This window comes from Procambarus clarkii, chromosome 29 (genome assembly GCF_040958095.1).
Source record: "Procambarus clarkii isolate CNS0578487 chromosome 29, FALCON_Pclarkii_2.0, whole genome shotgun sequence".
Lineage (NCBI taxonomy): Eukaryota > Metazoa > Arthropoda > Malacostraca > Decapoda > Cambaridae > Procambarus > Procambarus clarkii.
The window spans coordinates 6,874,714-6,892,406 of record NC_091178.1 but is presented as its reverse complement, the minus strand read 5'-3'; the positions used below and the strand labels follow the sequence as shown (position 1 = coordinate 6,892,406).

Below are 17,693 nucleotides of genomic sequence, written 5' to 3'. Positions count from 1 at the left end.
TAAAGAAGCAAGCAAGGAAAAATTACAAGATTGTAAATACTATGCTATGTATTCTCTCAAACCCAATGTACCTTCTTGTATATAAATAAATAAATAAATAAATAAATAAAAAATTATTTAAAATCAAAACAAACCTTATTATCTTTTCAGTGGAGTAAGAATTCTTATAGATATACAGTATTTCATTTTTAAATTGCATTGTTTCTTTGGACATACTTACGCATATAATTACTAATATTATATGACATATGTGTGAGTGGTGGAAGGGAGAGAGATATCCCGGGAGGGGTAGAGTAAGGGGCCAGCTGCAGGCCACTGAGAGTAGTCGCTCAGCTGATCCTGCAAGATGGCGCAGTCAGGTCGGTGCTCCTCTGGCTCTCTCACTGCTTTTATGCCCAATAGATGTTTCTGCGGTTGCCTTTGTCGTGTGTTCTGTGTACACATGTTTGTTAGGCGAGGCAGCACCCCAGACGGGCTCGCGTAGTCCACGCCTCTACTATATAATGGATGATTGTACCCTAGTCCCCGGGTTAAAGGTACCCGGTCAAATAATAAACAAGATTTTCGACTAAGCTCATTTTATAATTATTAAAAGAATGTCGTTAGGTTAGGTAGGCTTTGAAATTTGTGGGTGAATCATCTTGGGCCACGGAATTACCTGTATCTGGGCCCAATGCATCATCGGCCACCATCGTTAGTACAGTATTTTGATACAAAATCACATTTGATTTTATGTATCAAATGTATATATGTATACATTTGATACATAAATGTATACATTTATATATGTATATGATTCCCTCCAATTGTAGTGGAGTCAGCCTTCCTCCACACTATCAAATCAAAACTCATAAACGAGACTTTGTATTGAAGAAACCAATGAATTTTAAAATCTAATTTAACCCACCCTAATCAAAGTAACCCGACTCCTGTTAGCAGGCGTAGCTCTTCCTCTGGCATCTTGCTACAAAATACATAAAGGCTCGAGTCACTAAGCACAAATAGCTGGTGATTGTTTATGATTTTGTAATCAGTAATCACTGCTGGAGAGTCTATTTAAGAGTAATTTGGTGAACTCATTAGGAATAGTAACTATGATTGTTATAATTATTGGCTGTTACTATTGAACTCATTGAATTCAGGGTTTGCATTCATTTACAAATCTTGAGATCACAAGTATGTAGCATTGTATTTTATGTATTTTTACACAAACAGATTTTAAGTTTCAGTATTGGATTATCAATTTCTATAGTACCAGTACTGGCTAAAGAGGCAGTATTGGTATCTGTTAACCTGTTGACCAGACCACACACTAGAAGTTGAAGGGACGACGACGTTTCAGTCCGTCCTGGACCATTCTCAAGTCGATTGACAGACCGAAACGTCGTCGTCCCTTCAACTTCTAGTGTGTGGTCTGGTCAACATACTTCAGCCATGTTATTGTGACTCATTGCCTGCATCTGTTAACCTATTGGTACAGTCCAACCTTGATTCAACTAATTATATGGGACCAACCCCAATTCGTTGCAGTGAGGAATTTGTTGCAATCGGAGATACCTCTTGGATGCATTTCCCATGCCCTATGGGCTAATTTTGCTTAGTAAAATTTTCATTTTAGCCTATAATATAATAAACAACTACCATGTCTGCAAACAAAATTAAACCAATCTAGCTCATTTCTCATATTCCCAGTATCAAAACTCATTTTCAAAAGGCACCAGAACCATATCTAAGTTAACAGAAACCTTGACAAATCAAAATAAAAACAAACCATAGAATTTGGTTTTAAATATCCTCAATAACTTCCCAAGACTCCAACTGTTTTTTGTAAAGTTGAGTCCATCTACAAAAATAGTCAAAACCATAAGAGTTACCATTCATACCCTAATATTTCTGACGCTCTGAGGGCTGATTTCACTGAGCGAAATTTTAATTTCAATCTGTCATATGAAAGACAACTCCCAAGAGAACCTGTCTGTAAAGAGATTTAACTATATCTAGCATTTTCTTTTTCCTATGCCCTAGTCTTTAAATCTCATTTTCAAAGGAAAAAGGACCCACATTAATAAACGAAACTTCGGAATCTCAAAATTAAAATGAACTATAGAATTTGGATTTAAATGTTCTCAATGGTTTTCCCAGTGTCCCTTACTACTTTTTGTAATGTTGTTTCCATCTGCAAAAATAATTAAAAATGTGATTGGAGTCATAATTAAATGTTGTCATTCATACCTAATATTTCCCATGCTCTATTGGCAGATTTCATTGAATAAAATTATAGTTTCATCCCGTCATATGAAGGGCAACAGCCAAGAAAATGTCTGTAAATCGTTTAGGAACATTTAGCATATTTCTCATGCCCAAGCTTCAAAATTTAATTTTCAAAAGAAAGAGGGACCATAATTTATTGAACAAAAACCTCAGCAACTGGAGAAAAAAAACATAGAATTTAGTTTTCAATATGCTCAATGGCTGCCCCAAGGCCCACCTATTTCTTGTAATGTTGCCTCCATCTATGAACTCGGTCCCAACATCCTAAGCACATCCACACATCTCCTGCTTCAGCGAACTCTGGTTTATCTAGTTGGGTGAGTAAATCTTGCATAGAAAGTGTGTGTTCCAGCTGAGGATTTGCCGAATCGAGGTTCGTTGCATCGAGATTCCACTGTATTGATACACCTCTGATATCCTTATAAATCAGTAATATCTACAACAGTAATACTGATAATAACAACAAAATATTGTGATAATAGTCACAATATTAATAATTAAAACAGTAATAATTGACAATAGTAATAACTAAGTAACTAATAATCACAACTAACAAATAAAAACTGCAATAAGCACAACCATACACATAATAATAACCAAATAGCAACATGAATTACAGTACCCTGTTTGATTGATAATGTAATAAAATGTCATCATGAACCATATAAATACAGTAATGGCATTAATAAATACAGTATACAATACAGTACTGTATTTGCTTACCCTAACTGCTTTTTTTTTCCTGATATCCCAATTGAATCATTCATTACTAATGTGTTTTGGATACAGTAAAGTACTAAAGTACAGTTTTCTGATTTTTTTTTTTTTATAACACTACACACAGAAATCATAATAGCGCGATGCATCAGGATCCCAGATGCTGTCCTAATCATGACTGAGCTACCATGTCGTAACTCAGTCGATTAAGGCAGCGTCTGGGATCCTCTCGGACATAGGTACGAACCCTCGTCACGGCCCTTGTGGGTTTGTTCATTTGATGCATCATGCTATTGTGATTTCTGTGTGTAATGAAGTAAGGGCGAAGAGGTAGAACAACCTATTGACATAGCTCAGGGGAATTGCGTAAAAACCTTGGTTTGGTTCTCGAAGAGACTGCAGGATCCGTTGGTAAATCAGGATGTTTTCCTGGATGCAATTCTTTTACCATGTCGGAGCTCAGTCGATTAAGGCAACGTCAGGGATCCTCTCGGACGTAAGTTTCGAACCCTCGTCATGGCCCTTGTGGTTCACGTTTTTTATATTTTGATCATTCAATTAGAGATAACTCGATTGTTTCACAATACTGTAGTTAGTATACATTGCAAATGTGGGATTAAATTAAGATGTTTAGTTACATAAACGAATGTTAGGTTGGTGTTTTATTATTTATTATGAAGGCTAACATGAACATTAATCTCATGCAGCCATACAAAACACAACTAGGTTTAGATATCTCAACCAATAATTGTTATTTTCCTTGATGTATTATTGGGGCAATTTCTGTATTACTCTGGCAGTTTACTAATATTCAGCTATGTTTTGCAGATACTGGAGGAGTGAAGGCATTTCCCATTGAGGGACCCTTCAAAAATGAGCGAGCTCGTCTTGCTGGCATGACTGATGCTGATCGAGCTTATCGCAAGCAGTGGTTAAAAGACCAGGTAAATTAAAAATGTACAAATACTGTACAGTAAAATGATGAAAATTTGTAAGCCTATACATTATTTCCAGATATTGATGTTTTATATTCTGTGAATCATTTGGGGGATGCTATCTCACTTTCATACAGTACCATACTGTACAATATCCCTATTAGATTTTTTACAAATACAAATTCTGTACAAAATTTTTCTTGCATTATATATATATTTCAATTTAAATTGATTAGTGCTGTAATTTATAAATTTTGTTTTATTTATGTTATTTTCTGAGCTGGCCCACTCAGGAGCTCTTTCTGAAGCCAGTACCAAAATCTGGTCCATTAAATAGAGGGTTGGAGTCTGGGGCTGTTAAGACCATCGCTGTAAGTAAGAGGAATTCCATTAGAAAAGTAGAGAAACAAACATTTGCAAATGCCGATCCTCTCTAAATAATGAATAAATCAACAAGGGCTGTGACGAGGGTTCGAACCTACGTCCGAGAGGATCCCAAACATGCCTTAATCGACTGAGCTACAACATGGATAAGAATTGCAACTGGGAAATCAACTTGACCTACCATGGCCCTTGTGGATTTGTTCATTTGATGCATCACACTATTGTGATTTCTGTGTGTGTCTAAATAATGATTAATTGGGCTGAACCACTGGCTCATAGCAAATGCTTGCCACCAGATGACAGCCTTTTACCTAGATTCACTAAGTATTATGTATTTCTTTCTAAGCAGCTGTGTTATGAAGGTTCTTATGAACTCTGAACTATGCAAAATTCAACGTGTTTTTTATGTAGTTACTGGCAATTTTGATTTGGTTCACCTACGTTTCAGTAGGGGGGTAGGTGCCTTTTCTGCTGCACGCAGTCAGACTGATGTGAGGTTGGGTCATTTTTCAAATTGTTTTAGGAGGTAAGGCATTCTTGGCTTGGCCAACTTTTTTTTGTCTGTTCTGACCTTGCCTTGTGTAGTTGGGGAATGTAAGTTGCAAGTTGGTTTCTGCAGCTTCTGTTCTTTTGCCTGTCTAGTTATGGGGAGGGAGTGTGTGTTCTATACCTTTTCTCTTTTGTTGCACCTTGTGCACCTCTGGGGGTTTCGGTAGTTACAAAGTTTGCTGCCCTGTGTTCATGGACTCTTGCTCTAGGGTTCACTTTTTCTCCAGTGGTTCAGTGTGTGTTTCCATTGGTTCTGTTGGTCATGTGCTCTTAGGTTCTCATGATCCACTTGTTTACATCTTTGTCCTAGCTTGAGGTTTTGGTGCTCTTTGCATTCCAGTCCTTGGTCTCATTGCTAGGCAGCTCCACACTGGCTTGGAGTTAGGTCAGTTGCCCTGGGGCTCTCCTCCCATGTGTTCGCATCTCCTTTTCCTTCCCACAGTCAGTCTTCTTGGTGTTCTTCCTTATTCTTTGTGATGAGATAGCTCTTGGAGATATTGAAGGGGACCTCTCAGAAAACGTGTTAAATATGATACAAGGCCTCTTTCTGGTGAGTCCCTCAGTAACTCTACATTCCTGCTTTTACCCCTCTTCCTGTAAAACTCAAGGTGTCGTGCATTGGGGATGGGGGTGAATGATTAGATTGGCAGCCCAGAGCCCGGGGTAACCGGGCCTGTCATCTGGTTGAAAAGCATGTGCTACAAACCAGTGGTTCGGCCTGGTTAACAATTGTTTACATTGGATCAATATTGCAAATGTAAAACATTCAGTTGTCTGTTTTGGTGCACACTACCTTTCTGAAATTCTCTCTTGGTTACTATGGTCATCCTAAACCTCCCTTCCCTCCATTGAGTGGACTAGATTTTGGTACGGCATCTTTACTGGTACTGTACTTGTTAATCATTAGTTTGGTGTCGTTCTGTATTGAGGGTTTGAGAGGTATACCAGTATACAACTTGGGGAGCTACTGAAGGACTTGTCAAAAATAACCATTTCATAACTTTTTTATTTTTTTTTTTTTTTTTTTTTTAGATTTTAGCAGAAAGCGAGCCTGCCGTTGTCCCAGGATATTACAAGGCTCGATACAACCCTATCCGTCGCTTTTACCGTTGGCCTCTTGACACACTCTTCAAACCACTAGTACCTGTCCTGGTAAGTATTTGAACGCTATTTGTTTCACTTTGTAATAAATCTCAAATTGGAAAAAGAAAGGTGAAATGAGAAGCGAGACAAATTCTGATGGCAAATCATGTTATCTAATGATGTAATTTTTAAATAATTTTGATCTCACATCAGTGTCACTGACTTTTGACGGTGGTGCAAGTATTAATTTAATGTAAAAAAATTATTTTAAAGAAAAATATGAATACCTGTACTGTACCAGTATTGCATGCCAAAACTTTTTGTATACAGTTGCTTAAATTTTCTTCAAGTTTTTGTATTTTCTCATGGGATGGATTACTCCTTAATGTTGATTTTAAATATTTGATCTCCAGGGCTATGAAACTGCAGCCAAGTACCGTTGGTTCACAGGAAAGTTTGGCCTAGTATTTGCTTTTGGTCTTTCTACATATTATTACTTCAAATATAACCAGAATGTAAGTATTCCACAAAGGGTCAATTTCCCAGTTACACTAATTTTCCATTTTACGGTTTTGTGTTGAATCGTAAATATATACTGTACTATAAAGGCATATATTATTAAGCAGTTAATTGTTTTCTTGATAACAATTTACTGTGCATTCTTTCATAACAGGATTGGACACGGAAAGGTGGCTGGCGAGTAACAAAAAGCAGAAAGATGGTCACTCCAAATGACCCAAGATTCCCCATGGTATCAGATAGAAAGGAAGGTGCTGATTATGCTTCTCGGGAGTTTAAGTCCTCTCCAATTTGAACAGAGCTTTGTGTATAAAATCTAAGCAAAGGTATTTTGAACATTACAGGTTTTTTCACATAATAGCACAGCTCCATATTGGATTAAAAAATTTAGTGGCCAACAGTCATTATAGTTTAATTTAATGTAAATAGGTTGGGTGACATGCCTGAAGTAAATGATTATTATTACAGTATGAATTACATTCATTATCTTTCTAAGGTATCCTCATTTTACTGAAAATATGCATCTTATTTAAAAACAGATACTGTAGTACAGATTTAAATTAACGTGATACTAAACACTGGTATTTTCTCTTCAATCTCTTCTGAGAGGCAACATACTTTCAGAAAGAAATAATGTGCAAGAAATCAAAACCTTGATGATTTTACTTAGCACCTTGTGTGTCTGAACAATACAAATTTCCTAGATACCATTCAGGATGCCAATGCGAGAACAAAAAGGCATAAAACATGCAATGTCAAATGTATCAGATTCACTAAGGATTTTATCTAGGGACAAATGACTTAAAATGACCTAAGGAAAGTAAGGTGCATAATCCTGAAAATCTGGACATTATATAAGATGTGGGACACTGCAATTCTAACGGTAAGGTGCGGGTTTTGTTCTATTGTTGTCCCAAGAGTTAATTGTGTGGGGCATATATGTAACCTAGCCAGAGTGGTTTTCCAACCATTTAGTTAGTTCTAGGAAGGCCATGGTGATGTTTGATAGTACACAATTTGTTATTTGTAATTCTTAGCATTCTTATCCCTCTAATGGAGGAGGATCACACGAGAAATTCAGTTCCGAGAAGTAAAACCAGGTATAAGTGGTTTCTTATAGCAGAGGTGTCCCCGAGGACACCTCTGTCATTGTCAATATGGCTGAGAATCTAGCAAATAATGGTTTTGACAGCTGCTTCAGATGGGCGACCATTTGTCTTGGTCACCCCACCTCTCGTCTTATGCTACTTAGTCTTGTCTAGTACATCCTGGCGAGTCTATAGCCTCATACTCCTCCATTTCCATTCCTCTCGTGTTTTCCCAGACTCAAGTTATGGCTGTCCTGCTTACTCTTTTTCCCTCTACCCTTCATTGGGATTTCGGATCTACTGCATTGAAAATTCCCCCATAGTGGTGCAAAGATTGCAATTTTCCTCGCATAAAAACCCTGTCTCTGAGGGTGGCGCCTTTGGTGAGTGGCCCAATGACCTGAATGTTGACTTAAAAGTAAAAGGGTGCCTTCCTTACTTTGTGATAGGAAGGTAGCTATGGGAATAAGCAGAGTTTAATGATACCTGTACATCATTTAAGTGTAGTAGCTAACCATCTAACATTTCAATGGCTGCAGATCATCTGAAAAGTAATTATCAAAAGAAGGTACCAAGCCTGGAAAACTATTTAGTCAACTGACAGGGTAGAACTCCAAGTAAGGAGGATTGGAGAGTTACAAATGACATGTAATCTTAAAGAACCAGTGGAAGACAGCAGTCCCTTACTTGCCCATCACTAAATTTGAGAATAATTTTGGAATGTTGAAAAATACACATGTTTATGACCACTCATACAAAAATACAAGATTTTATAATAGTTTATTTACAGATATATATATATACATAACTTACAATACTGTAATAAATTTGTCAAAAAGTTATCTACTTGCTAAACTCTTCACACGATAGATATGGTATTAAAAGTCTCTTGCACTGAACAGCTAGGTCTGTGGGCAATATACAACGATAGAAACAAAGAAATAACAGTCCACTAGAATGGCAAATAGTTGGATTGATCATCTCCAATAAGACTAGTAAATCAATGTTATAATGCTGCATCCTTATGCCAAATGGATATTTATAAAAGCTAGTAAATTATGTTGGGGGGAAGGGGGAAGCCCTGAAAAATAATTAATTCCTGCACCAATGTTGAATTTCGTATCTAATCAAGGTAATATTACACAATTTTTTTTTTAACTACCAACATCCCTTATAATTAAGCTTAGTATTCTAACACGACTCCATAACTGCAACCAGCAAGTCATTACCTATGTACTCCAACACTCATATTCCAGCAAGCTGACTCCTAACTGTGGGATTACTACTGCCCATATAATAAAAAAAAAATCCTGTACATCTATCACACATGAAATAACTAATGCTGGATACACTGGTGTATCCAGTAAAGATGAGAAAAACTTACAAAAGAAAAAAAGTAATGCAGTATGAACTAAAATGTTCCTACTGTTTAGACTTGTGTATTTTAATAATGTAACATTTGATTATCTTGAAATATGTGCATCTTAACAAATACAACCAAGAAAGTAATGGCACTAGACAATCCAAGTTCTAAAACTCAGTCCTAAACAGCACAGCTACTACGTCTGACAGTGTCACATGTAGTAGCTTTTTGTTTTTTATTTTGGTGACCTTGAAATTCATTAAGTTCCGTACAAAAGTAATATTTGAACTTATAAATCAATAAAAATGGCAAAGTCCTTTACATTAAATAAAAAAAATAAAGAAGTTTGCAGAGGAACCAGTTCATTATTCACACACACACATGGCCACCTGCAAGTCTCTTCTTAGTATGGGGGATAATCCTCTACATGCAATGGCAATTACTCAAATTTGTAAAATTGTGAAAAACTTTAGTCATACTTCCTCTACAACACTAAACTTACCTCTACTTCAATAAACTACCCTTCTATTGCACTATTTCATAATTGACAGACTGACAACCCTTTTTGAGTCGCCACTCGGATATGAACACACAAAACTTTCAAGCACATATACTGTACCGTCATTTATCACCTTTTACCAACCAATGTGCAATTGAAAAAAAAGCTACCCCATTTAAAAAATATCAAATATGCCTTGTATCAATAGCAATCCAATTTTCTCTTGGCAGCACTGAATCTTGTCAACTGTTTCCTTAAAAATACAAATGTCAAGAATTTGCACTTCACAGCACCGCATTCCAACAAGTATTTACCTTTTGCATAAACATATTGAGTAACTGTTACTGTGAACTCTCAATACACACACACACATCTCTATCAATCAAACAATAACAAGAGTAAATACCTGTGCCCTTTCAATACACTTAAAACCCATTTATTTGTTGAATCCCAACAGAGTGAAGCATGCACAATATGCCTGACAGCAGCTAAAATATATATCTATGCATCCACTACTCAAAAGTGTACACAAAATGTATACTGGTATATATCCTTCAGTGACTGCAATTATTGTAAACCTACTCTACTCACAGAATGGCCCACCAAGCACTCTTAGTTACATTTCCTTAAACACAGATGCATTTGTATTAAATGGCTTCATTTATATTGTGTGCATTTACTTTAATAAAAGAATCTTGCACAGAGTGAGATCATGTGATTTACTGTAGTTTAAAGCAGAAATAAAAATTAAGAATATTAACCCTAGACACTTGCATGAGTACTGTATATATTCAAAACATTTGCAGACTGTACCTTTAGTTTGAAAGCCAATTCTGACAATTTTGATGATGCTATTATGCAATTACTCAGCAGATTAAGCACCAATTACAGTGATTCATAAAATGCAGCATAATTTGCACTTGATCATTAAACAATACTAATGTAGTTTAGTAACCTGAAATTGACAATAGTTTTGTGAAAAAATGTTATACACTACAACTCATTGCCTCAAAATTTAATACTAGTGTTAATTATTTCTTTGGAAGGCAAATGTGAAATTTCCTAGATGCCCAAACAATAAATTAAACTATTCGGCATGACAAATACTGTACTGTACTGACTTTAGGAACAGGAAAAAAAATAATAGAGGTGTATACAGAAATAATGAATTACCATAAGGACAAAGAATTTACTGTTACTGTTAACCAATCTTGTCAAAAATATTGCAACTGTTGAATAATATAGAAGACAAAAATGGTTGACAAAAAGCATTTTTTTGTCAACCAATGACAAAAAAATCTGTACTAAATTATACTGTACAACAAAAACTAAATATCTAAACAGTAATTTTGTAGAACACACAAACTAACATTGTAGGACAATTTACGTGAAACTGAGTAACAAAAAAAAAAAAGTGAAGTTCACAAAAGCTTTATAAATAAAGTTAACATGCTAATATTTGAGTGAAAATGTGTTTGAATGAAATCCACTGATGTTTGGATGAAATCTATCATGATGAGGGTTTGGATGAAATCCACCGTGAAGGGCTTTTGGATGAAATCCACCATGAAGGGCTTTTGGATGAAATCCACCATGACAGGTTTTCGGATGAAATTCACCGTGATGGTTTTTTGAATGAAATCTACTATGATTGGCGTTTGGATGAAATGCACCGTGATGGGTGTTTGGATGAAATCCACCGTGATGGGTGTTTGGACGAAATCCCCATTGACAGGTGTTTAAATGAAATCACTACGTGTAGACCAGTTAATGAGTTTGGAAACAAAGAATAAGCCACTTAGGATGGTTTTTTAAACATGGTGCATCAATTGTCTACATGTGCCAATTGACTACAGTATGAAGTGTACTGTACTTCTCATAGTTATACAAAAACAATCACTATACAACAAATGGCAAAAACAAGTTCTAATGTCCCGATATATTCGTGGAATTCCTGGGTTACCTTGAGCAAGGATTAAATAACTTAATTATTTGGCAGCTTTTTCATGATTTACAATTTACTGGTGTACATACCAGTCACGTCAAAGCACACATTACTGTGCTCAAATTATAGATTCTAAAATTTTATCTAGTTTTATATCGAGTAGCTAACTACACAAAAGTTAGATGTGTATAGTAAGGTTACTCAAAATGGATTTAATGAATGTGTACATAAATATACATGTTTGTTTTTGCATTCACATACACTGTACAGGAATGTACACATTGCTGGTATATTTATTTATTTTCTAGGCTCCAAAAAATGAATCGGTTAAAATGTTCACAGTGCTAATACTGTGTTTTGATGTTTATTTTAGTAAACCCTCTCTCTCTCTTTAAATGTAACAAATATTGGCTTTGTAGGAAATAAACGCAAGGATCAAGCAGAGGAAAGGAATAAGGGCCACTATCAGATTGCTAATAAAAAATTAACTTTTTGTGATTTCAAAGCATTGATATTTTACATAAATGATCAGGTCATTTTATGCAGGTTCAGAAAACCTCATTTACAGTAGATGTCAGTATGTAGAATATAAACTATTCTAATCAGGGTAAACTAACTACAAATCTAATTTCATGACTAAATACAATTTATTGTAGAGCATTCAAAAATTTTAATCAGCATTTAGGAAACTGCTAATAAAAGTTTTACTACATTTTTCTACATGCTTACACGTTGAAATACGTAAACACTGGCTATACTAGCCAGCACACAGTCCTGCTTACAGTTATCTTGTAATTAACATTCTTACTGATAATGTGCAATTTGATCATTAACCAAATTATAGACATATTCTCTACAGAATAACAATATGAAATGTAAGGAAGAGGAGCAAGTGTATAACCCTTCAGTGACAACGTTATCTAAAACAAACAATTGATTTTACAAACCTTTACACCTTAAATTAATTGTTCTTTCTTCATGTTCTGGAAAGGTTCAATGATGTGCTATATATTACAAGGGCCAAAACATAATAGTTAAAATAACACAAAAGTATAAAATATGACCTAAATGTTGCTTTAATAATAATAATAATAATAATAGCCATTATTGCAATTTATACCTCTTCTAGGAACTGATAGTTCCTTACTAACAAGACCTTGCTGAACATGTCATAAATATTCATCTTGATCTTGCCGTCCACCACACTTTTGTACAACTCATTTTTTGGCAGCAATCTGAAGATGTTACACAATCACTTTGTCTTTCATATCCATTACATAAATGTTTTAAAACATCAATCTCTGAAGGTAATTTGACAGCTACTGTGACTGGCAGTTATATCCCTTCATCTAAGATGTAATAGCAAATATAAGTTATAAGAGGAAGACAGAAAGAAAGATAAAAACAAAATTTGGAATAAATAATAAGCTTGCAAACCTTGAACAATCAGTAAGGATTTGAGTGAATAACTTCTACAAACAACATGGTAAATCAGTTAAGAGTATAAATGCTAGAAGAGAGAGAATACGATGGAAGTATATAGTAAGATAAGTCTATAGTTGTGATCCTTTTCATGTGGTTGTGGGTCGCTGCACAATGTCCTGCTCCAGGGTGAAGCTGTAGTAGTACTGAAAATAGCCAATAAACAAACAGCTGTTAAAATCAACTTCATTAAAACTTAAAATGCATTCTAAATTACATTATAAATTTAAACTGCTTATTTTTATAAAGAAGACTGACCAAGTCAATTATGCAAGAATATCTATCACTTACTGATACCTCCATTTACTGTTATTGTCACTACTCTCATTTACGTCTTTTATCACAACAGACTTTCTCAAGCACAACTGTGGCTTCTGTGCTCCAACATCTTTACATCACTAACTCAGAAGAAACACTCAATATGAAGGAGGACAAGACAAATTAAAAAACTATAACATTTACTACAATACACCACACTTGCAAAGGCATTCAAATTACTCTATTACCCAATAGTAATTGAAGTAAATAAACAATCTGAAATACAGTACTGTATATCAACACAGTTTTAGAGAGTTATGCAAATTGAAGAGAATATTCCCATGATGATGACAAAGAATTATTTTAGTACAAAGAGATGAAACTTAGTTGGTTAGTACTTACAGTGGAGTGAGTGATGGGTAACAGGTTGGGGAAGAATAGCCCCACACAACACTTGAATAGTCTTACAATTAGCATGTCATTAATTATATCTCAGTAAGAATTTTATGTAGTACCATACACCTTATATAAAAAAAAATCAGATAATGATAACACTATTGCACTCTTCGAACGGCTATGGTGTCTGATTTTTTTCTCTCGAGTCTGAGCATCGGATTGTGCTGGCATCCGATAAAAAAATATTTGTATAAAATTCATTTATTATCTGATCGATTTTGGGATAGTTTCAAGATGAGTGCCTTTAGAGTGCGCACAATTTGACACCAAAATGAAAGATGTAACACGAAACTTGATGTCAGAACACATGAAAGATTATAGATGCGTTTTTGGTCAAAATTTAAAATATGTTAAAATTCTATTTATTGTGCTATTATTATGGGACTAGTTTTAAAATGCGTGCCTTTAGATTGCGAATAATTTGATACCAAAATGAAAGATGTAACATGAAAATTGATGTCAGAACACTGGAAAGATATAAATAATTTTGTGATGATGAGCGTCCAAAATTAAAAAATTTGTTAAAATACAGTACCAGTTATTGCTCTATTATTATGGGAATAGTTTTTAAATACACTCCTTTATATTGCGAACAATTTGATACCAAAATGAAAGACATAACACGAAAACTGATATTATCAAACTGAACGAGTATACATATTAGGCTGCGGTGTGCAAATTGGTGCTCATACACGGGTAACTTTAGGCTTTGCCGCGGGAAGTCACGCTGGGCTTTTGGACATTGTATGCATATACACCTGCAGGGAATTTAATTGCGAACACAATGATACCAAAACGAACGACGTAGCATGAGAATTAAGGTGAGAAAACGGAAACAAGTACTGTATACACAATGTCGGTGTTGCTGCTCGCTCCCCCGCACGCTCGCCTGCACGCCAAGGGCGTGACCTCTAAGTTGGCGGCGCTCATGCCCGAGGCGCGAAAGTCTTAAAACTACAAAAAAAATTGGGTTCAAGTGTGCTTCTCTACAATTAAAGAGTAAAAAAATATTGATTCTACATTAAGGAGGACAAAAATTTGTCTGATTACCGAGTTAGTAACTAGTTTTTATTAAATTAATTACTGTACTGTATAACAATGTAGGCAAAAGAAGGACAAGCCAGTTTTTTTAATAAGAAACTGCTGCACAATACAGGTATAATGTAATTAATTTTCTATTGGTAACTAAGTTACACTTGCATCCTGATTCTGTGTAACAGGGCAACCCATATTCAATTCTGCTACTAATTCCATTGCTAAATGTATCCAAATTTATTTTTTTAAATGTAATAGAAGGCAATTATAGTAAGAAACACACATTAAGAAAATTAATGGATTTTTCCTGTGCTTCTCTCAAATCCTAACAGCACAGCCAGCAACATTAAACCTATGACAAGACATAGTGAAGAAGTTGTGATAATAGAAATAGAAGAAATACTGTACAGTACCTATAGTACTTGAAAGTGGAGCAAAATACAAGGTATGGCTACACCCAATTTCCTCTTCATTTAAAACAAGACTAAGTGAATACAAAAAAACACCTTTCTGAGCTGTACAATTTGATTATCCCCCCTCAAGGTAAGATTCCCTATATCCTCTGGAATACAATCAGGCAGGAGACATTCTAGGCACAAGTGCCATTGGGCACTTTGAACAGCATCTGCAGAGTCATTACAGAGTACATTACAAAAATACAGTACTCTAATCCATGCACTGTATCTGCATGAAGGGAACTATCGGGAGAAGGCGCCAAGCCATTACAGTATAGTGCTTTCTTGTGATCACATGGGACTGCCAAATAAGGTATAAAAGTGGACAATCGACCCAATGACACAAACCATCAAAGCAAGTAATAAATATTTTAGATACCACTGTGAAAACCCTGTTTCCCATACAAAATGCTTTGACATGTATCTTGACACAAATACAGTATAGCATTTGTATGAGCTGGGATATCTCAGCATTGGAACAGTAAAGTATAGCCCAAGGGTTGACAAACTGTGAGGTAGATTTATCGGTGAGAGAGCTAATTATCATTGGAGTGAGACAAATAGGTATACAGTAGTGTATGATGGACACCAGTATGTAGGAACCAAGTCTTAAAAGAAAATCAGACTAAAATATTTTTCTTTTCTTTTTTCTTTCTTTTTTTTAATTAAAAAAACATGTTTGAATGTAAAGCATATCACCCTAACTAAACATGACAAACTATTCCCTCTTCAGCAATGGATGGGATTCACTTACTCTTTTGCCAAGCTCCACAGAAGCATGTGACTGGCAGAGATGGAAGAAAGCAAAACTGTGTTGCATAAACAGACTTGGAGAGAGATGCAGTACTGTACAAGTATAAGAAAAAAAAAAAAAACATTTGAATTTAATGAAATGCCTATTTTTTTTTTTTTTATGGGTCCTTCAGTAGCTTCCTGAGCTACACTGGTATGCCTCACAAACCCTTAGTATCTTACAATGCTCTAATTTATGAGTGCTAACTGGAGATTAATACTAGAACTTGGTCCTTCTCAATAGAGAGAAGGAAAGTCTGGGAGTGTAGGACCACCAGAGTAACCAAGAGAATGACCACTAGAAAGGTAGTGTACCAAAACAGACAACTGCATAGATCACATTTGAAATGCTGACCCTATGTAAATTGATAACTGGGCTGAACTGCTGGTTTGTACCACCAGATGGCAGCTCTGCCCAGTCAGAGACATGGGGTGCCACCCCCCATCATTCACATAGATGCACACCATCATTCCCATTGGAAGAAAGAAAGGCCAAGAATAGGGTACTACTGAGGTACCCCAGATATAAGTGTTTCATTACATTCAATGCTGGTTTTCCAGAAGGGCTTTCCCTTGGTACTTCTCCAAGCTATCTCACCATGGAGAATAAACATCATCATCAGGAAGGCTTACTGTGAAGAGCAGCAGCATTATACCTGTCCTCAATAGACAATTCAAATGTCCCATTAAAAAATATGAGAGCCCCCTTAAAATAAAGATGATCCTGCAGCAAGGAAGCAAAAGCTGTAAACTTAAAATGTCAACCCAAATATTAAATGTTCCAGACCATAGGGGTGAAAATAACCTTATGTCCAGCAGGGATTTAGCCTAGCACCGTGACATTAAACACTAGGCTTAGTTTTGTTACTTGCCATATTGTTTCATCATTGTGTCCAACAACAGAGGGGAAAATTGTCTCAAGGTTCCATAAAACCTTCAGTACAAGATCTCCAGGTACCAAAATGATCTGTGTGCTAAATACACAGTATAAAAAACAGCTTGTCTGATATGGTGCATAGTTGCAAATGCTAATTTCACAAGCTATGTATCAGAAAGCCATAGAAGTGAGAATGTTCTCAAGAGTTAAGCCCTGACATTGAGAACAGGAAGTGAGAAAAATAATACTGTATGTTAAAGCATAGGTCACCTACACACTAAAAACAAACAAACTTATCTTTCTGCTCAAAGCCTGTGGACTTTGCTATGGACAGTCAGACAGTGAAGAGTAGGGGGGTCCGGAGATCATGCTGTGGCAACAGTGCTATCTGGCGATAGGTTGGAATATTAGGTTGTTTGGCAGGTGGGGGCTAGTAGGTGGAGACCTTGACTGGCAATCAAATGTGATTACACAATGGGAAAACAATTACATAGCACTGAGCTGTTATGGAATGTAAATGTCAATCTTTCTCAGCTGTAATGAGCTCATCCCTCAGTGACCACAGAGCACATTTAATGACCTTGCAGAAACCATCTCAAAAGTTGCATATAGTGCAGGTACTGTGAAAGTCTAGTGCCTAACTGACCATGATCCTTGTCCAGAGGACACAATATTTCTTACCTTAAGGTGCAACAAAATGCAATGTCTCAGAAAAAGGGGATTATAAGTTAATGGCACACAATGTAAAATCTATCACCATCTATAGTTTATCATTTGTTTACAATCTCAGTAAAGTAAATCTCATCTCCCTGCTATACTATATCTACTTATCATACATGTTGAAGCTGCAGCAATTATTCCTACCTCATCTTCAATTTGTTGTCTGCTCTTCTTGCTAATTGTTGGCAAGGTTACTGATCCATTATCAGAGGATTTCACATACTTCTTGTTTAGGACGAATGGCACACCGAATAAAGCTGCGAAG

General features: G+C 35.8%; 2 protein-coding genes across 5 annotated transcripts in view; one reads left to right on the top strand and one right to left on the bottom strand.

The window, feature by feature from the left end:
• The first annotated feature begins 257 nt into the window (after positions 1-257).
• Positions 258-6,928, top strand: LOC123764990 (NADH dehydrogenase (ubiquinone) B17 subunit). Its single transcript, XM_045753302.2, has 5 exons — positions 258-359; positions 3,817-3,932; positions 5,889-6,008; positions 6,353-6,454; positions 6,613-6,928. Exons 1-5 carry the CDS (start codon positions 347-349, stop codon positions 6,751-6,753), a joined length of 492 nt encoding a protein of 163 aa, XP_045609258.1. The 5' UTR covers positions 258-346; the 3' UTR covers positions 6,754-6,928.
• Positions 6,929-8,309: 1,381 nt separating this feature from the next.
• The window catches only part of LOC138349577 (multivesicular body subunit 12B-like), a 36,013-nt gene continuing 26,629 nt past the window's right edge, over positions 8,310-17,693 (bottom strand). For all 4 annotated transcript variants that reach the window (XM_069333362.1, XM_069333360.1, XM_069333363.1 and 1 more), the window contains exons 6-7: positions 17,573-17,685; positions 8,310-12,981 (exon numbers count right to left, since the gene is read on the bottom strand). In XM_069333362.1, the coding sequence (XP_069189463.1) occupies positions 12,925-12,981; positions 17,573-17,685 (170 nt within the window). In that variant the 3' untranslated portion in view covers positions 8,310-12,924. The remainder of the gene's footprint in view (positions 12,982-17,572; positions 17,686-17,693) is intronic.